Genomic DNA, 21168 nt, shown 5'->3' on the forward strand with positions numbered 1-21168 from the left:
TTCTTCCTCTACCATCCCAACCCAGTCCACCACCTCCGTCACCGACCACCACCACCTCCGGCGCCATTTTCTTTTTTTTTTTTTTTGCCTTTCTCCCTCTCCCTGCCATCCTCCTCCTTTACCCAATTTGACTGCATTCCTCTTTTTTTTTTTTTTGTGTGTCCCCCGCAACCCTCCCCCTCCAGCGACCAGATCTGGTCCCATGACCAGATCGCAAAAGTGGAGGGGAGGGGAGGGGAGCTGCGATCTGTTCGCACAAGGGCGACGAGGCTGCTGAGGGTGACGGAGATAGATGAGGGGAGGAGAAAAAGGAGGTGGCAGGCAGCGGGGGTTGGCGGGGCAGAGGGAGAAGAGGGGCGGCGGCGAAGAGGGGAGGAGAAGAGGTGACGGGCGGAGGAGACGGGAGAGGAAAAGGGGTGGCGGGTGGCGGGGGAGAGGGGAGGAATATGGGTGGCGGGTGGCAAGGAGAGTGGAGGAAAAAGGGTGGAGAGCAGAGGGGGGTGGCGGGGGAGGGAGAAGAGGAGTGGCAGAGGAAAGAAGGGGAAGGGGAAAGGGAGGGAGGGGGAAGGGGAGAGGGAGGGTGACGGCAGAGGGAGGGGGAGGGGGAGGGGTAGGGGGTGCTGCGTTGCTGCGGGGAGGGGGGCTGGTAACGGGGAAGGGGGAAGGGAAGGAAGAAGAAGAAAAAGAGAAGAAAGAAAAGAAAAAGAAAAGAAAGAAAAAGAAAAAGAAAAGAGAAAGAGAAAAAGAAAAGAAAAAAAGAAAAAAAAAAGTTTTTCCTCTTAAAAACTTCTACAAAAAAATTTTTCACCTTACAAAAAATTTTACACAAATTTTTTCAAAAACTTCTACAGTGTACTACAGTAAAGTTTTAGACAAACTCCCAAAAAACTCAGGTTCCAAACAGGCCCATAATTTGGAACAGATAAAAAAAAAGAAAAACAGGACTATCAAAGTAGGACGGAGAAAGTATATTTTTTCATACATCAAAAGAATTGTGCACAACAAAATTAGACGAGTATAAGCTAAATCGTGTATTAAATACAGTATAACAAACACACAATTTCCCGTAATGATTAGTGTGACAACCATGACAATTGCACATATCGTCAAACAGATATTAATTACAAGCGAAGGAAAAGAGCTAATATGAGTCACATGAACCAGAGAAAGAAAAGCCAGTGCCAAAGCAAATCAAAAGAGTGCACTACTATCGCCATTATGCTTCCCAAATTACATCAGGCGACTGAGAGTTTTGTGGCTGTAGTAGAACTCCAGCCTGGTTAGGAATTAGGAGGAGTCCCTTCCTTCGAAATTTCAGGGTCCATAGGGCTTAGATTAAAAACTTTTATTATAAATGTTTTTGCAAATATTTTTAAAATTTAAAACTTTGTTAAGGCCTATTCAAAAATATTTTTATCTTCCCTGACACAAGGGTTCACCAACCTCTCTCCACCTTCTCTTCTCTAGCCACCACCAGGCCTGTTTCCTCTCTCTTCTCACTCTTAACTGTTCTTTTTCTTCTTCCCTCTCATTTTTCGTCCCGTCCTTTCTCGTGCATCTATTCACCTTCTAGTTGTAGGGAGAGAGAGGAGAAAAAGAAAGAATAGGGAAAGGGAGGGGTGGTGGTGGAAAATGAGAAGAAGAGATAGAAGAGAGAAGAGGAGGTTGGGCGGTGGTGAAGGAAGAGGAGAGGTTGCCAAGGTGTGGGTGATGGTGGCAAAAGGTTGGAACTGGTGGTGGCTGGAAGTAGGGGTAGTGGTAAAGAAAGAAAGGTGTGTTGAGTTATATTTGAAAATTTTTAAGTTATTTCTTTTCTTGGAATATTTTTGGGCTGCTGTTATTATAGACTTTGTATGTATATAATTTTTTGATCGATCATCACAAACTACACCTACGCCTTGCCTGCAATGGGATAGATACTAAACCATTACCAGGCCAAATAAATGCAGTAAGGGCCTGATCTAAGTGTCTTGTGGTAGTCAAGTCGCCACAAAGACACCTATATTTATGGGAGTCAAAGTTTGAATTCTTTGTTTTTTTTTCAAAAAAAAAACACTTAAGTTTCTTTTTCAAAAAAAAACACTTAAGTCCCTTGTGATGGCTAAGTTGTCTAGGACAATTGAGCACCCACAAATACACTAAAGCACCCGCTGCAGATTTTGTATTTGAAATATAATTTTTTCCAAGAAATTAGAACCCATACATAGCCTCAATTTTTGGTTCGCTCAATTCCAAACACCCAAACGTGAACTAATACCTTTTTTTTGTTTTTTTTTAGGGCAACTTGAACTTAAAAGCGCACGGACATGTCCTATCGCGCAGGAGCATGTTAATACCAAAATGCCCCACCCATCAGCCATCTTCAGGACATAGTTAGGATCCTACCCCAATTAAGAGATACAGAAGACAGCCCAATGCAGCCGTTTTGTGGGCAACACATTTGAGTGAATTGTAAACCCCTAAAAATGATTCAGGCCTATGGCCTACTTATCAGAAACCCATTTAAGTGGTGTTTGTTCTGTCGTCAATTTTAGTATCATTTGCAGATTCATTTTGCAATGGATAAGACAACGATGGCATACCAGAAAGAGTGGGAAATAAAAGGATTTTGACCTCCAACCTTCATACAAACACTAACAAGTTAACAACCATCAACGACTATAAATAACACACACACTATTTAAGGAAAACTCACAATCCAATCCAAAAGGCATGCTGACTTTCAGGCTACACTGAGGATTTTAAGTAGTACACACACCACTCACAATCGATGTGGAATAGAGGGAAAGGGGGAGGGGAAACACCAAGACTATTGTCAAAGGCTCACCAACGGCTTTTAACCATTCCATGATTTTCCTTATCCACCAACAACCATAAATAGTACACACACACACTACCTAAGGGAAACCCACGGCTCAACCTAAAAGATATGCTGACTTTCACTAACAAGTTAACAACCGAAGTGACGGATAGACGAACAGATAAAATTCATACAGTTTCATCAATGAAATGATTAGTTAAATCAAAGCATTATTTTTTTTCAATACCAGACCAGGCTAAAATTTGAAGGAAACGAATACGAAATATATAAATATGCAAAATCATTTGCATTTAAAATGCACCTACTTTTTTATATATAAAGGCTTTATTGTATTCAAAAATTTAGCCTTCATTTCTTTTGAAAAGAATGATTATTTGAAAAAAATATTAGTTTGAATAATTCATGTAACCGTTGTTGTGATGTAATGTTTGTAAAATAAAAAATAATTAAAAATGTATAAAGATAGAAAAAATGTGTTTATAATGCAAATAAAATAATATTTAGAAAAATCTATGCATCAAACACACTTTGCAGTAGAAATGTTCAATTGAAAATGATACACATAGATGTATTACAGAAGTTAGGACGTGGGTAGAGACATTTGAGTACGAAATTTCCGGTCTTTGCACCATCACCAAATATATATATATATATATATATATATATATATATATATAAGTAGGCTCAATTGAAAAAAATAAACCATTTATTCATAAAAAGGTTGATGTGAGGGTCATGTTAATGTATGTTTGAATTTCGCTGCTAATGTAAATATTGTATCGGTAATGATTTGCAAGAAGCTCTATAAATGATCTATGATTTAGGAGGCGTTTCTTGATCTACAGCGGTGATTGAAACCGAATCAAACCACACTTTCTTCTTCTTAAAAAAGAAAAATATCCTGTCTCAAGGACCAATAAATAGAGAACAAGAATTGAGAATTTTGGCTATAAGCATCAGGGCCTAAGCAATAACAATCATCTTCCATCAACAGCCGATTCCACCATGGAAACCATACAATCTCACATAGCCTTTTTACCATCTCCAGGAATGGGTCATCTCATTCCTCTCACTGAATTCGCCAAACGACTTGTTCTTCACCATAACTTCTTAGTCACTCTTATACTTCCCTCAGACGGTTCACCCATGAGCGCCCAAAAATCCTATCTTCAATCACTACCCGCAACCATAACTCCCATCTACCTTCCTTCGGTTAGTTTCGACGACCTCCCTGAGGATACCAGGGTCGAAACCCGTATCGCCCTCACCATTTCTCGATCTCTTCCCGCAATTCACGATGCATTATTTCAGTTGCTAATAACCAAGCCATGCTCACGTCCTATCTCAGCTCTAGTGGTTGATCTTTTTGGTTCAAATGCTTTCCGATTGGCTAGGGATTTAAACATGTCATCCTACATGTTTTTCACATCGACTGCAATGTCCTTTTCCTTACTCGTACATTTGCCAAAGCTTGATCAAACCTATACATGTGAGTATAGGGACTTGACCGAAGCAGTGGTGTTACCCGGATGTGTTCCACTGCTCGGGAAAGACTTTCTTGATGCTATTCAGGAGAGGAAGAATGATGCTTATAATCTTCTTCTCGAATTATGCAAGGAATATGGTTCCGCCGATGGGATACTGATTAACAGTTTTGTGGAGTTGGAATTCGGTGCTCTCAAGGCTTTGAAAGAAGAGGGATGGTTTAAACCACCGATTTATCCAGTTGGACCGTTGATTCAGACAAGATCAATAAACGAGGTTGTTCCGGAATCATCAGGTTGTTTGGAATGGTTAAATAACCAGCCAACAAAGTCGGTTTTATTCGTTTGTTTGGGCAGCGGAGGAACTCTGTCCCAGGAGCAAATAAATGAAATGGCTTTCGGTCTGGAAATGAGTGAACAAAGATTTCTCTGGATTGTTCGAAGCCCGCATCAAACCGCTGCAAATGCTGCGTTCTTTACCAACAAAAGCGTGAATAATCCTTTGAATTTTGTTCCAAAAGGGTTTTTGAAGAGAACAAAAGAAAAGGGGTTAGTGGTTCCCTCATGGGCTCCTCAAATTCAAGTCCTGAGCCATGGTTCAACCGGAGGGTTCGTGAGTCATTGCGGTTGGAACTCGGTTTTGGAGAGCATTGTCCATGGAGTGCCTTTGATTGCATGGCCACTTTATGCGGAGCAAAAGATGAATGCTGTTGTGTTGACTGAAGATTTGAAGGCTGCCTTAAAGGTCAAGGCGGATAAAATCGGACTTGTGGGGAGAGAACAAATTGCAAAACTCGCAAAAGATCTAATTCAAGGAGATGAAGGAAAGGATGTTCGAGATAAGATGAAACAACTCAAGGATGCTGCTGCTAGAGCTTTCGAACTGGATGGCTCTTCTTCAATCTCACTTGCCCAGGTGGCTCAGAAGATGAGTGTCTTGAAATCTAAGTGACAATTACGGAACACCACCAATTGTTGAATGTACTCTTGGCTAGCTAGTTGCTTTCCTGTTCGAGTGCTCTAGAAACTAGAAATTTGTTAGGATCTTTGGGATGAATTCAAATTTGTTTTGGATCTTAGCTAGCTAGTTTTGGATCTTTTCTTTCTAGTTTCCATTTACACTACGCTTGCTTCCTAAGCTAATTCCTTCCTAGTATTTTTCTCTTCAATTTATTAGGCCCGGTTGATGAATTCAAATTCCCTCGGATCCCCTCCAGTGGAATGAACCACAACAATTTACAAAAGAAGACAGAAAAGAAAATACAGACAATGAACTTAATGTCGTCCAGCTCCTAAGCTGCCCCTTCCTTTCAGCTTTCAGAATGGTAAAATTGAAAAGATGCATTAAAATAGAGGAAAGAAGAAATGGTAGGGCTGGCCGTTGGATGTCAGCACAGAAAGCAACTGGGCAGGAGGTGACATTTCAACTGCTCTATTCGTCGTTACACTGAAAGAAAATATCATACTTTTCATTTTTTAATGTCCAAAAACATTTGTTATGTTAGAAAATTCAAAGAACAGTATCTTTTTTTAATATAATGTTTCTTTCTAATTATATGTAAGAGAAAAATTAGAAAGAGAAGTACAAATATCACAAGTAAACCACTATTCTTAAAAAGTTGGATTTCCAAAACATAACTAAATAATTGGGACGGAGAGGGAGTATTATTGTTCGTCTTATTATTTTTTTGGTAAAATTTCAGAAACTTTCTCTAAGGTTTTTGACAATTTCATTTGCCTCCCTTTAACTTCTGAAAATCTCAAATATCTCCCCTAATAGGGAATTGGGATCAATTGCTAATATAATGTGTGGCAAAATGACTATTATATCCTAAGTATTTAGTGAGATTAATTAAACAATACCTACAAAAATCGCTATTGGACTATATTTGAAGAAAAAAAATAAAAATTTGGCCATTTGTCTTTAGCAAGTTGGTGTGAATTTCTCCTCCAAATCTAGATGGCACACTTTTCTAATAGTAATTACGTACTATTAAAAAAGTGTGCTATATCATTTAATTTTTTAAAAGTTTTTAATGTTGGCCTTTATATTTTGTTGAGTTGCTTTGCAAATTTAGAATTTAGTTAGTCAAATCATCTAAAATTTGCTAATGCATTTGCTACATATTTTTGAAAATTACCTCCAGACTTTTGATTTTTTTTGCCTAGTTTTAATCCATTTAATAGTTTCTCAAAACAATCGTTGTAACAATTGGTAAGGGCATTTTTTATGCCAATTTACGTTCTCTCTCCAACAATTATTTTCCTATTCTACCTTTTTTTGATTTGGGATTACATGTTACACAAAAGTTTCAAATAAGAGAGCTAAATGAAAATTTCAAAATTTGAGAGGAACTGAGTGAAATTGTCAAAAACCTCAAGGGAGGATTTTGAAATTATCCCTACTTTTTTTTTGGTAAGAACATTTCAACTATTATCACTCATAAACTTTTTCGTGCTTTTTATGTTGGTACACATATTTTGTCCTCCATTAGACTCATGAATGCTCTAAGCATTATGATGTTTTCTTTTCTAAGATATGCTGGCCTATGTGTTATACTCCGTTAGTTAAAATTTTTACTTAATGTCATGATACACTATTGACTGTTATGAGATGAAACAGAAAAGAAAGTGAAGCATTCAGTTTTGTTAGCCATCTAAAAATGCAACGAAAGATAGTTGACACATATAAAGAATATGTGGGAAAAAGTAGTTTATTATTGTACCAACAAAAAAGCATGTCCAATTCTTATATTTCAGTATTGTTCTATGCTTGATGCAAACTAATACTCAGCAAAAAGTATTGTTCTGTATTTAATGCAAACTAAAGCAGCATTGATTTGATATTGTGTTCCCAATAAATGTACATTGCAAAATGAGTGCATCCATGTATAGGTAATGTAACTTTGGTATAATGTTCCTAACACAACACCAATGTGTCTCTGTCTAGGGGTGGCAATGGGGCGGGGGACACCTCGCCCCGTCCCCCGTCCCGCTCCGCTTCCCTCGCAGGGCACCACGGGAAAATATTAAAATTAAATTTTATTATGTAATTTCATTATAATTAAATTTGAACAAATAATTAAGTACTAAAATATTAACACATCACCAAATTATTATTCATTATAATTTTACAATTGAAACTCATAAAAATAATTAAACAAAGGTTATTTGAATACAATCTAATATGATAAAAGAAATATAACTAAAATAACCAAGTTTTCACTTTTGATACAAATACAATCACTAAATTATTATTGTATTTTTTTTTTGAAAAAAATGTTATTGTATTAAGTGTAGTTAAGAATTTAACATAAATATATTAATAAAGTTAGTATAAATAATTAATAATTTTTATTAATAGACATGTATAATTAATAGTATAATTGAAAATATCAATATATATATAATTATGTACATATATATATATATATTTTCAAATGCCCGTTTCTAAACGGGGAGAAAAAATTCCCCCCGCCCACGCTCCAATGACCCCCCGTGGGGAGGGTGCCCGCCTCCGTCCCCATCCCCATCCCCAGACTCGGTCCACATCTCAAAGTCTAGGAAGAAATTATGATCATAAGAAAGCTCGAAAACGCAAATAATGGTTTAAGAAGAATATATCCACGGAAGAGATTTCACTAGCAACTGATTTAAATTGCAAGACGAATGTGATTGCTACATTTCGTTCATGTATTCAACACTGTTACATTTCGGGTCTGAATTTGGACAGACCACAGATATTTTTGACGTTTTTTCTTTTCATATTCGTCTCACTATTTTTCTCTTATGTATTGAAGGACTTGTGCATATTCTTCTTCTCAATCATTATCGTTTGGATTGTTATTTTTAAAAATTTTTATAAAAATATATATTATGATGATTTGATATATATATATATATATAATTAAAAATACATTTCCAAAAAATATAAAAAATTTTCCGTAAAAAATCACGATCCAAACAAGGCAATACAGTCTTACTTTCAAGAAACTGGCACAGTACCCAAAACACCGAGAAGATAGAGCATGCGATGCATGTATTGGTGGATGCGTTGCCATCTGAAAAGGAATCTAAAAAATAGGCAGACTCATTCCATTACCTATTGAGTATATAGTAGCGAGTGATTCTGTAATTCCTCATTCCACACAATATTTAATAAAATCACCATGGAAACCACAAAACAGGAAGAAGCTCGTCATCTTCAACCTCACATCATCATACTTCCAGGTCCAGGACTGGGTCACCTCATTCCCTTCACTGAGCTCGCCAAACAAACGTCTTGCCTTACACCATAACTTCTCCATAACCTTCATAATCCCCACCGACGGTTCTCCTACCAATGCCTAGAAGGCCTTCCTTGAATTCCTAGCATCAACTCCATCTTTCTTCCTCCGGTAAACATCCATGACCTCACAGAAGACACTCCTGTTGAAGTCCGCATTTCACTGACCGTAAACCGCTCGCTCCCGTCCCCCCGCCGCGCGTTAGTTGGAACTAATTTCTCAATTGGGTCATCATCATGTAGTTGTACTCGTATTTGTGCATTGGTTGTTGATCTTTTTAGTCTTTCAGCAATTGATGTGGCAAAAGAATTTGGCATCCCATCTTATGTATTCTATCCCACCACAGCTACGTGCTTCTCCTTGGTCTTGCATATGCCGGAGCTGGATAAAATTTACCCCGGCGAATATAGGGACTTGCCTGAACCAATCGAGTTACCCGGGTGTTTCCTGTTGCACGGGAAGGACTTCATGGACCCGGTTCAAGATAGGAAGGGTAAGGCCTACAAAAGGTTGCTGCAGATACGCGACCGCTACAATTCAGCACAAGGGATATTGATTAATAGTTTTATGGACTTGGAACCGGTTCCAATTCGGGCTCTGAAGGTAGGTAGAGTATTGTCCTTGAAACCACCGGTTTATCCGGTTGGACCGTTGGTTCAAGGCAGCGGTATAATATATTAATATGATTAATATCATCACGCGGAATACACGAATCTGAATCGCCAGGATATTGTCTGATGAGCAGCCGGAGGGGTCGGTTTTGTTTGTTTCGTTTGGGAGCGGGGGAACGTTGTCTCAGAAGTAGTTGAATGAATTGACTTTTGGACTGGAAATGAGTGAAGAGAGATTTCTTTGGGCTGTTAGAAGCCCAAATGAATTCGCAGCCTTTTTTGGTGTCGAAAGCGTGGAAAGCCTGTCGATGTTCTTCCCGAGGGGTTTTCAGAGAGGACTAAAGAGAAGGGTCTTGTGGTAGCCTCATGGGCTCCTCAAATTCAAGTCCTCAGCCATGGTGCAACTGGGGGTTTTCTTACTCATTGTGGGTGGAACTCAGTTCTGGAGAGCATAGTGCATGGGGTGCCTTTGATTGCATGGCCACTTTTATGCTGAGCAACAGATGAATGCTGTATTGTTAACTGAAGATTGGAAGGTTGCCTTGAGGGTTAAGGTGGATGAAAATGGACTGGTGGGGAAAGAAGAAGTTGCAAGATTGGCAAAAGGCCTAATTGGAGGAGAAGAAGGAAAAGGACTTGGGCTCAAGATGAAAGATCTTAAAGGTGCAGCTGCAAGGGCTTTGAGAGAGGATGGATCATCGGTTAAGGCACTTGCTGAAGTGGCTCATCGATGGAGTTCCTTTAACGTGCAAAAGTAAAATTCTTCTACATCACAGTCCACCACCAACTCTGAAATTTTGTCCAGGGTGACTTATAAATCAACGGTTTCCATGTTTCTTTTACAAGAAAAAAAGGAGCTCCATTGAGGAATCGAGCTTGTTTTAACTCTTGAAAAGATGAGCTGGATTAAGGAATTAAGCTTGTTTTAATGTAGCATCACTTCAAGACTTACACTTGAGGTCCGTTTGATAAAACTGAAATCTGAAAAATAAAATTGGAATCCATTAAATTATTAAATTGTTAAGTTATTAAATCAAATACATTTAAATGTATATCATATTTAGTAATAAGTAAATAGTTTATCATTTATTTTTGAGAGTAAATTTTACCACTTAATTAATTCATATATTCAATTTTTTATTTTCAAACGCGTTTGAACATATTAAGAACTGAATTCATTAATTTTAAGTATTGAATTAGATTATCAAACAAAACCTTGATCACTCCCAAACTTTTGAATATTAATCAAGCTAAGTATTCAGCCCACAGCATTCTCCTTCAAAGGAGTATTTGCATCCTCCTAAAATGCCGAAAAGAGCAGAGAGAGCCCTTAGTCACTGGGCCCGTTAGAGAGACAGAATTAAAAGCAGCCCAACCCAGGGCCATATGAGTAATCTTCAATCATAGCATGTAAACCAATTACCTAGTAGAGAACATTAAAATTTTCAAATGAACCCAAAAACCTAAAACCCTAGAGAAAAATCTGAGAAAGGGGTTTAGGATCAGCAGATGGAGGAGACACTACTGACACTGGATCAGGATACTACTTGTACAGCTTGGAATTATAGTGGGCAGAGACTAGCTGCTGGCTCCATCAATGGGACATTAGCCATTTACGATTCAAAGGATCCAGCTTCTTCATCCTTCACCTGCACTTCCAGATTTAAGGTGCGTCACAAAAATTTACTGCACCCATTTCTTGCCTTTCTTCTTTTTGCCTTTTTTAATGTGCAATTTGCTAGTTGCTGCTATAAATGCAGTGGGCTTTAAATTGTTAAGTTAATAATCATCTTTTCTTGAAGATTTTGTTGGGTTTTGTTTAATTTGTGAAAAGGATATAGATTTTAGTGACAAAAACTTATTCGAAAACTTACTCGTTGAGCAGGGTTTTCTGTGTTGAGAAAGTAACATTTCTGGGTGTAGTTCTTCTTATCACTGCTCTGAGGCAATAAAGAAAAATAAAAGGAACTTTCACTGTAGTGGAAATGCTTCATTTTCTAAAGTTGTAGCTTTGGAGTTGATGTTTCTGTGAACTTAAACACTCAAATTAGTTGTTTGTTCTTTATATGGTCAACTGCTGTATTCTGATGTTGCATTTGTCTGAGATCCAAATTCCAAACATGATGCAATTTCTTATGCAAATTAGGTGCAAGAAACAAGCATTCTGAAAATTGTCTGGGTTCCCCCAGAGTTTGGAGACGCAGTTGCCTGCATTTGCTCTGATGGAAGTTATTCATTGTGGGAAGAAGTTGTGGAAGGTACTTATTGAGTTTAATACACGGTGTTTATCCTTGAAGTTATAGTCCTAAATGAAAATTGTTACCACAATCTTTTGAAATGCTGGGCTTGTTTAGTAGGACCAATCAGTGCATCAAATGTTTAATCTTAGACCATGTAACCTGACTCTCATCATTCTATTCGTTTGGTAATTCTTTAGATGCTGATATTCTCCAGTGGAAGCTGTGCAAACGCTTTGACAGGAACTCAAGTCGAGTTTTAGACATTCAATTTGGAGTCTTTGCCACATGTTTGAAATTGGTAAGTTTTGGACTTAGTTGTTGACGACTTCAATCTCATTATGCCTGTCATGTCATGAACAATTGACAAGGGCTTATAGCAAAAGGAAGAACTAAAAGTTCTGCATTTCTTCAACCACCAAAATCTAATAGTCTGCAGAGTATTACATTGTAATTATATTGAAGAAGGCCCGGTAACATCTTTTCTCATTATTTGTACTTTCTGATGCATGTGTGATCAATGGGGAAATTACTGATAGAATTATCTCTTAGATATATTGTCTATTACTGTATCAATGTGTTGAAGAAGTTACTCTGTATTTTTTTGCCGCATTGATTCCTCATGCTATGTTTTACCTAGTCTTTGAAGCTTGAATAATCCAGCATGCCTGATATAACACTCTTAAGCCTTGTTTGCAGTGACACTGTATATTGTACTTGAAAAAATTGAGAAACTGTTTCTGGATATTTAATAACCATTGCTACTCTACATTGAAATTTCTAGTAGTGGGGCAATGGGAATTACAAATTCCAATTTCTGAGCCGAAATAACTTGTAAGGTTTTTCTATTTTTCTGCATCACTATGTGCCTCGTAAGTGGCCCCCTTCTTTGTTTTTTGGTTCTGCATCAGTGTGTGGCTTTTAAGTGGCCCCCTTCTTTTTGGGTTTTATTTGTTGTTGAAGGAAAAACTCCAATTAGCCAATGAGTGAATGCTTTGTTGTTCACTTAATGGTACTTAAAAGTAAGTTTATAGGGTTATGAACACAGGCTACATATGTTGAGTGCTTTTTCTACTCTATATTAAGTCATTATTCTGTAGGTTGTTGTTCAAAAATTTGTAGTGCCTGTTAAGGTTGCATTGCTTTTTTGTGTACATATGGAAGAAAAGACTTGTTATCCTTCCATTCACTACACAAAGCTTCTTTTATGAATATTGATAATAAATGTTCCTGATAAAGTTGTGTTAGTCATGTGTACATCTCGAAGGAAAGAAGGGTAGCTTCTGAAAGTGAGATGCTACCTGATACAATCTTCCTATAGTAAAACCTCTGTAATTGTCTACTTGCAGCACTCAACAAGTAGAGTTCTTGTACGCTCAATTCTGAGGTACAGGGTGTATATGCACCAGTTTAATGACAATGCAGTGTTGTTTCTGCTGTATATACATCTGTGGCTGGCTTCCTATTTCTCATTAAGGAACCTTTGGATGATTTTTGTGACTTTCAATGGACTTAATTAATCACCAAAAGGAAATGGGCTAATAGTAGAACTCCTGATGCGATGCTCTGATGTATATTTAGGCAAAATTTTTCTAACAGGATGAGGGAATCATTCAGCCCTGCCCTATTGAATGAATAAGGAGAGACATATTCCATGACTCTGCCATTCTTATGCTACTCATTCTTTACTCCCCCTGTATCTTCTTAAAGGAGTTTTTGCAAGAAAGAGTTGACTTTTGCCCCCCTCCTGGAGTTCAAAACATTTACAGTTCTGCTAATCTCCATTCTTATCTTATGATTGAACTGCTCTGGCTTAGCTAATATAACTAATTTAAATTTGAGTTTTTTTTTTCGTTCCTGCTGTTATTTATTCCATATGTGCAACAAGCTGCTTAATTATGTCACTTTTGTGTCTTTTCCAGGTTGCTGCATACTCAGATGGCCAAGTGAAAATCTTTGATCTCCTTGATCCCCTGGATTTGATAAATTGGCAACTTCAGGTGGTTGTTCTATATCACTTAATTACTTTATATTACTGCAAACTAGTCACAGCAAGTATTGCTGCGATTTCTGTCATCTTCGGAGTTCCAAGGCTTTTGTGTCTTATAGCAATTGTTCTCCTTTTTCCCTTTATTCTCTCTTTCCTTGTTTTTTTTTAATAATATTCATGGTTCAAGTATTGAGTAGATTTCCCCTGCCCGCTGCACCTTCAGATCCTAATACTTGTATGTGCTGGAAGACTTTTAATATTCACATTAACAAACATGATATTTTGATCTTTTGAGAATGGTGGATCTGAATATTGTCCTTGTAGGCTGAATTTCAGAATGTCATTGAATCTACATCCAAATTTGGTAGACCTTCGTGCTTGTCTGCAGCAATGTGTTGGAATCCTCAAAGGGGTGAACTCCAGCAGTCAAGCTTTGTTTTGGGTTTCAATTCAGATATTCCGCAACTCAATTCCTCTAAGGTATTACAGATTCTTTCTTCCTTCTTTCTTCACCTCACGCTACAGCCACTTGATGGAAACATAAGGTTTTGACTCTTTTACCTGTTTGATATTCAGCATCAAACCTTGTTTGTTCACATAGTTTATTATTAGAATAACTAGTTACAAATGTTTAGTTTCTCACAGTGTGCTGTTTGTTGTATGAAGAGGATCCTGTCAATTGTTTAACTGTTAAGCTTGTGCATGCCTTAAATGTCCCATAGTTGTTATTGCATGAAATGCACATATGTTGGTCCATATGGTGATGCATTATCATGAGGTAGCTTCCATTTCTGTTAAATGTGAGGGGTGGCACTGTATGTGTTAATTGAGATTTTTTATCTTGTCCAATTGAAAATCATCATTGTCCAAGTATTGAGTGAACAACGAAATGCCGGGTGAGACTGGCCCTGGAGGTTTCCATTGTATGACCTTTTTATAGGCTTCCACAGGTTTGGGAATTTGATCAGGATCACCAGAGATGGCTACCTGTTGCTGAATTAGCTTTGCCAGAAGATAAGGGTGATCAAGTTTTTGCTGTTGAATGGGCACCAAATATTGGAAGGTGGCATACAGCTGTTCATTTCATGAATTTGTCCTTTATACATGAGATCCCTAATAGGATTTGGTTTTTCTGATTTGAGATTAGCTTTCAAGAGCATGGAATCAAAACAGCAAGGAGATAAAGCTAGATAGCAATTTATTGATGTGACAATTTTAGGTTATGATTAGTCTACTTTGTCATAAGGCACTTGATCCAACATTTCTGTTCCGTTCTTTTGACTTCTAAAGCAAGATTTTGGTTATGAAAAAGTTATAGGTGATTTAGATCTTGAAGCATTCCAATGCTTTCACCTATGTTAAATTTAATAATTTGAAATTGTGGAGCACATTAAACCATTTATAAAGCTGCAAGGACTACCATAGCACATTATCAGTTAGCCAAAACTACTATATGCTACCAAGACATGAGTCTGGACTTTATCATCTCACTGGACCTCAGATCCTTTACTTAATTGGTGCAATTGGAATAAGAATCAGATTAAAATATTCAAGTTTAATGATGGTGGATAAGAGCATTGTACTTTGTGCAGGCCATATGAAGTGATAGCAGTTGCAACTTGCAAGGGAATTTCGATGTGGCATGTCGGATCAAACCATGATCCTAATGGGAGGCTCTCCGTGGAGAGGGTTGCCTTGCTCTCAGGTCATAACGGCGAGGTACCATTTGCTAAAGCTTATGTACTCCGATGTCATTTTCCTTTCAGGTGTTAGGTAGCAATTCTGAATAGTGGTATGAAACTACTTGTGCAGCTTTTCTGGCTTTTGGGTGTGACATCATATTGCACTCTAATCCCAATATGGTTTTGCAATGCTTTTGTGTCCGTGGACCTTTTACCAATCTTTACAAATTTTTCTCTACTAAATCTTATTGTCAGTTGGCACGTATGAACTGTGAAATGTTTTTACATTGAATTGTTTATCCTTGCATCTTTAACCTCCAGCTCACCTGGCACACCAGTTATTTTTGGGTTGACAAAAACATTATATTTCTTGTATAGGTTTGGCAGATGGAGTGGGACATAAGCGGAATGACATTGGCCACCACCGGCAGCGATGGAGTTGTCAAGTTATGGCAATCTAACCTAAATGGGGTTTGGCATGAGCAGGCTCTATTTGAGCCAACCAGTTAGATTGCTTCACTGTTATAGATGCAGAATTTGGGTTTGCTCGTCTTTCTGACTCCTCTTGGATTGTAATTCTTGGATTCGAATTGGATTGGAGGCACTTGTGCTAATATTTGACTGTAAAATTGCAAATGTAGTTCTCACGACAGTTACATGTGGCTCCACAAGATGGTAATTACAAGAGCGATGATAATACCTTTAACCAGGCAACTGGAGAAGTTGGGACCATTCTGCTTTGTCCACTATAACGTGATCTACTTGATATTGGGGAAGAGGAGACCGATGGTCCTGATGGATTTGACGAAATTCAGAAAATTGGGATTTTTTCCGCAAGTGAAAGGCCTTGATTGACTTCAGGATTTCTTACTTATAATTCTTTCCATCTTATCACTCAATTCAATCCACCCTCAAACTGGGATATATATGTTCGAATACAAGGAGTCAAAGATCTTTTATTAGGCCAAGCCAATGCAAAAATAACGATACTGGAAAAAAAATTGGAGATAGCAAAAGCGAGAAACAACAGAAGGTAGAACTCTTTACGCGGAATGAATCGTCTACTTTTGACTTTTGACTACTTGAATCTTCTTACAAAATTGTTGTTGTGAATTTGTTTTGGAATTTTGTCTTTAAAGAAGGAAATGGCAATTTCTTGAACACCCTCAGTTTGTAAATTTTACTTCGGTTGACTGCAAGTGTGGTGCTGCAAACCTTGTAACACAATCACTACAAGCCCTTACAATTTCCTGTTGGAAGAATAGTTTACTAGATGCACAAACACTGGAAATTTTCATACTTTATCCCCCTTCTGTAGCAGAATATATATGCAGGAACCAAATGTTTTTGCCTTTTCAGATGATGCAAACAAAAGAAATACAATTAACCTTTAGTAAGGTTGAATTTAACCATTAACATTTAACGGAGACCATCAACAACGCCTTTGATCAATTCCAATTCCGCTATCCATCATCTCTTATGGCTCAACGACTTGTGCAAACTAGCTTAGGTAATGTAGTAAATTTTTTTCTACTTTCTACAAACAGCAATGAATTTATATCAAATACCAGTGTGAAACCGTCCTTCAAACAAGCATATTACTTGGGTAAATCATTTTTTACCCGCATGTGGTTTGGTGATTTATCATATTACCCCCCATAGTTTAAAAACCTATACATAGTCCCGTCACAGTTTGAGTTAAAGTATCATTATTAGTTTTTTTTTTTTTTTTGTTAAAACTAATGATCAATATTAAAAAATCAAAGCGAAACAGTTAAATTGACAAATTCACTTTCCACTACTATTTTTTCTCTTTTTCTTTTCATGTCTATTTTTTTTTATTTTTTTTTCCTTTGGGAAGATAAGAGATGATTTTGAAAGATTGTACTTTTGGCCTACTAAATCTTAACTTTCTCCAAATACAAAAAAGAAGAAAGGAAAAAAAATAGATAAATAACAAATAGAGAATACTATTAAAGATTTGGTTTAAAATCATACAATAATATTTTCATTTAAAGATTTAACATTTTCTATTTCTTATTTATCTATTTTTATGTCCTTTTCTTTCCTTTTTTTTTTTTGTATTTGGACAAAAAAAGAAAAAAAAGTAGTAAAAAGTTAATTTATTAATTTATTAGTTTGACTTTGACATTTAGTTTTTAGCCTAGACCATGGGTGGATTGTGTATAAATTTTTAAACCATATTGGAGTTATGTGGTAAAACATTAAATCAAAGTAAAAAGTAAGTTATCCTATTTACTTTTTCGATTAATCTTCTATACAATAAGAATGTATACATTGTCTCACATTGTATTGTATTATTAACCTAAGTAGCACCGCATGTATCATGGATCTGAAGGTGATAATATATATTCTATCAATATATATATAAGATTTACTCGTACTTTTTCGTCTTCCACGTAGTAATCTCATGAGATCGCACGAAATGTTTTTGAGCCAACGGCATAAATCTTATACATGCCTAAAATAAAGTATTAAGCTACTCCCATTAAAAATCCTGATGCCTGTAGGAGTCTAGCAAAACTGTTCATTGTATATCCACAGTCTGTATGTTTTACGTAATTAGTGCTTGGTGTCTGATTTTATCCTCAATTGTAAGCCCAACATCTGAATGCCCAAAATAATTGGGCTGAGCCTTCTTGTGTGTACTTGTTCCACCGACTACTAGAGCCTAGATATGAACAAGGATGTTTGTTTGATTGTTACTAGAACACCGGGATAGAAGCAGCGACCGTGCAAACATGTTTTAGGAAAGTTAGAATTCCAGAATCAGTAGGTATTCGACGAATCTGCTGATTTACATTGCATTGCACTCACACGTATCCCTACATATATGTATAGACACCTCCTCTCTGCCTCCACAAACTTTTCTCCCCATTCTTCTCTGTGATCAAGAAACGTTAAAGATGGTGAGAAAGAAAGTGGACATCGTGAAAATTGAGGATAAATCAAAAAGACAAGTGACTTTCACGAAAAGGCGGCAAGGGCTGTTCAAGAAAGCCAGTGCACTTTGCAATATTAGCAATTATGAGATTGGAATCGTCACTTTTTCCCTGGCCGGCAACATGTATGCCTGGGGACATCCCACAGTTGACTCCGTCCTGCAGCGTTACATGGCCTACAGGGCCCAGAAACCTGATGAAAATCATCAAGAAAACGAAACTTCTCCAGGCGATCACCATCAGAACAAACGGGAGGTGAGTCTGGCTTTGTCTTTATCACTACCTGCAGATGAAAAAGAGACTCCTAAAAGATCTGACGAAGAGAAGGCTGGTCAGGAGAAGGGTTTGGTGTTGAAGAACAACAAGAATAACAGTAGTAATCAAGAAGGGGAGAAGAGAGTGGAGGGGCATGCAGCAGCGGCGAAGTCAAAGGTGATGGCCTCATGGAATTTGCCAAAAGTTGATGATCTAGAGATTGATGAACTTGAACGACTTATGGCAGATATGGAAGAGATGAAAAAGAAGGTTGTTGATCGCGCTAATCAGATGAAAAGCAGTGCTGGTCGAGTTCCAAGTTCCTAGTCTGCCTAATTAGTTGGTACATATTTCGGGGGAGAAGATTTCAATCTTACAAGTCATTCAATTGTTAATTGCAATCGTTGGTCTGAAAGTCTACAATTTTTTTTTTTTTGGGGTTTTTGAAGGTTTGGTCATGTTTCAGCCAGCCATTGGCAGACAGGTATTTAGGTGAGTGAGCAGGGATCAGTAATTAGGACTTAGTAGTTAAATGGGGTTTTGTTTGAGTTCATAGGACGATGGACAATATTGCTGCATGTTCCTTTTCCCCTTTCTCCTCAGAATGTGGCACTTCTACGTTTAATTTTTCTTTGTGCCTTAATATGTGCCGGGAGCAAGATATGCACTTTGTCCGACTAAAGTTTCTTCTTTCCTACATCACAGGCGAACCACATTATAATGACCTTAACCGCACCGGCACCGGCACCGGCACCGGCCCAGGCACCGATTCCATTTGTTTCACTTGATTTTCACCAATAATAAGCAGTAGTAGAACTTTTCATATAAAAATTCTTTAATCATGTTGAATGACTTTGCCCGGAAAGGACTCGGCAATGTCTTTCTCATCTAATTCCAACCTTTGGGCTTTTGGCACCTGGGCATTTGGGCCTACTGGTTTCCCTCCGGCCATTTTAGTTCTCGAAAACAGGATAAGGCTCTGCTCATATCCAACACAATTTTCCTCCAAAAATAAATAAATAAAAAGACACAATTTTCCTCAATATCACCCTTTAATTTCCAACGCAGAACTGCAGGTACACAACTGTAAAACTACGCGTTGTGCAAAAATGATATCAGCGATGAACTCCGTACAACCTCTCTGGAGTTTGAAGAGCCCCAAATTGTCACTGGGTTCTTCTTACTCTTACTCACTTCGGCCTAGCGTTTCTCAGACAAATCTTGGGAGTAAAATCAAACGATCCAAGTTTGGCAGGAGATTCTTGGCAAATAGAGCGAGACTTGTAGTGTGTGGTGGGTTTCTTTTGCCAGTGGATCCCTGGGCACCTAATGTTGATTCACAAAGCATAGCTCCACCGCTCTTTGCTTTATCTCTTTTCCCCTACATTGGTTTCTTGTATTACATCACCAAATCCAAGTCTGCCCCAAAACTCACTCTTTTTGGATTCTATTTCCTGCTTGCCTTTGTTGGTGCCACCAGTGAGTTTCTTGCTCTTTTCCTGTCACTGAATTTCTTGTGTTTTCTTTGGGGTGTGAACATGAAGAAAGTTGCAATTATCCCTTTGTCTTTCCCCCTTTTCCGCGTATTCTTTTCAAAAGAAAGCCATCTATCATATTCATCAATACTTAATCCTTTTGCCAACTATAACTGTATTTACAAATAATCAAATAGTTCTGCTCTTTTGATTTCTAATTCCGATTGTCCTTCTTATCTATTATGACTATAACAAATCTAAACTAGGTATGAGTTGCTAGTGGCTTCTTAATGTTTTCTGGTTCAACATCTGGAATTAAACAATCAGTTCCCTGACTTGGTGTACCACTTGGAAAGTGAACAATGTGCGCTATGTTGAGTGAAGTTTCTTACCATTAAATTGACTGCAATTGCTTTTGCCATCCTATGCTTCATATTTTTGCTACCGAGAGCTACTATTCCACACCACTAACATTTTGCATCTTGGTTATTTCTGCCAGTCCCAGCTGGAATATATGGTAACTACTGTCCCTTATCAAAATTTTTGATGCAAATCAAGTACATCTTCCTCATAGTCTAAAATTGTCTAAATTTTGTGCTCTTGAGCAGCAAAAGTGCAATATGGAACTTCCTTGTCCAATGTAGATTGGTTGCATGGTGGAGCTGAGTCACTGCTGACTTTATCCAACTTGTTTGTTGTTCTCGGGCTGAGGCAAGCTCTTCGAAAGTTGAAAAATGCAGACGAAACCTCCTCTAGTTTGGCTTCTGGTATTGAAACGGAAAAGTCATCCAATGTCAAATTTTAAGAGAACGGACATTTTATATTGGATACTTATCCTTGCCAATGTTTATACGTAGCTAATTCCGTCACCTCTGTCTTTGGACAACTTTTGGCATACATTTGATCTAGTATTGACAGTCTGCTGTTTGCGAAAATCATGCAATTTGGTTGTGAACCTAATTTTCCAGGTTGATTCTGTATCGTGTTTAAATAATCATCCTGAGACAATATTAATGGAGCTGAAACCCCATCCACCCTCCAGAAAGGACAGAAGAAAATATTAATCATGTTACATTTTTCATATCAGGTACCGTAAATAGTGCCATGCGAAGAATTTTTGATCTCCTTTCCTTGGAGCAACTTTATCTTTTAATTCTCAAGCGCTCATGCACATAATTGAGCAATTATGCTAGCTAAAGAAAGGCCTATGAACACACCTAAACAGAAAAGAAAATACATATTAAATAATCTGTGTTCATGGTTTTGTTCATCTGAGAACTCTTAGCTTAATTCTTGGCAAACAAGAGCAACTTCTGTTCAGTGAAGGCCTGCAAATTGAAGGCAATATCCATGGATACCAACAT

General features: G+C 37.6%; 4 protein-coding genes, 1 non-coding gene and 1 pseudogene across 6 annotated transcripts; all 6 read left to right on the forward strand.

Annotated features, from left to right (window-relative positions):
• The first annotated feature begins 3666 nt into the window (after window positions 1–3666).
• Window positions 3667–5474, forward strand: LOC113707453 (hydroquinone glucosyltransferase-like). The gene has a single exon (XM_072062313.1). It carries the CDS (start codon window positions 3827–3829, stop codon window positions 5255–5257), a length of 1431 nt encoding a protein of 476 aa, XP_071918414.1. The 5' UTR covers window positions 3667–3826; the 3' UTR covers window positions 5258–5474.
• Window positions 5475–8327: 2853 nt separating this feature from the next.
• On the forward strand, window positions 8328–10155 carry LOC140013330 (hydroquinone glucosyltransferase-like; annotated as a pseudogene).
• Window positions 10156–10606: 451 nt separating this feature from the next.
• On the forward strand, window positions 10607–15843 carry LOC113705671 (protein SEH1). 2 transcript variants are annotated; one of them, XM_027227590.2, is made up of 9 exons: window positions 10607–10870; window positions 11349–11460; window positions 11640–11740; window positions 13362–13439; window positions 13754–13909; window positions 14380–14492; window positions 15022–15148; window positions 15490–15652; window positions 15753–15843. In XM_027227590.2, the coding sequence occupies exons 1-8, from the start codon at window positions 10712–10714 to the stop codon at window positions 15619–15621; spliced, it is 978 nt and encodes a 325-aa protein (XP_027083391.1). In that variant the 5' UTR covers window positions 10607–10711; the 3' UTR covers window positions 15622–15652; window positions 15753–15843. The 2 variants fall into 2 exon arrangements, with proteins under 2 accessions (XP_027083391.1, XP_027083390.1); XM_027227589.2 differs by having other exon boundaries at window positions 10608–10870; window positions 15490–15843.
• Window positions 12714–12834, forward strand: LOC113707528 (small nucleolar RNA snoR104). The gene has a single exon (XR_003452255.1). It is a non-coding gene; the product is annotated as a small nucleolar RNA snoR104 (small nucleolar RNA).
• A 1895-nt stretch (window positions 15844–17738) lies between the features above and the next one.
• Window positions 17739–18954, forward strand: LOC113706265 (uncharacterized). The gene has a single exon (XM_072063142.1). The coding sequence runs from the start codon at window positions 18039–18041 to the stop codon at window positions 18654–18656; it is 618 nt and encodes a 205-aa protein (XP_071919243.1). The 5' UTR covers window positions 17739–18038; the 3' UTR covers window positions 18657–18954.
• Window positions 18955–19330: 376 nt separating this feature from the next.
• On the forward strand, window positions 19331–20739 carry LOC113707456 (uncharacterized). Its single transcript, XM_027229791.2, has 3 exons — window positions 19331–19808; window positions 20304–20321; window positions 20413–20739. Exons 1-3 carry the CDS (start codon window positions 19439–19441, stop codon window positions 20607–20609), a joined length of 585 nt encoding a protein of 194 aa, XP_027085592.1. The 5' UTR covers window positions 19331–19438; the 3' UTR covers window positions 20610–20739.
• Window positions 20740–21168: the final 429 nt, after the last annotated feature.

Source organism: Coffea arabica, chromosome 8c (assembly GCF_036785885.1).
Source record: "Coffea arabica cultivar ET-39 chromosome 8c, Coffea Arabica ET-39 HiFi, whole genome shotgun sequence".
Lineage (NCBI taxonomy): Eukaryota > Viridiplantae > Streptophyta > Magnoliopsida > Gentianales > Rubiaceae > Coffea > Coffea arabica.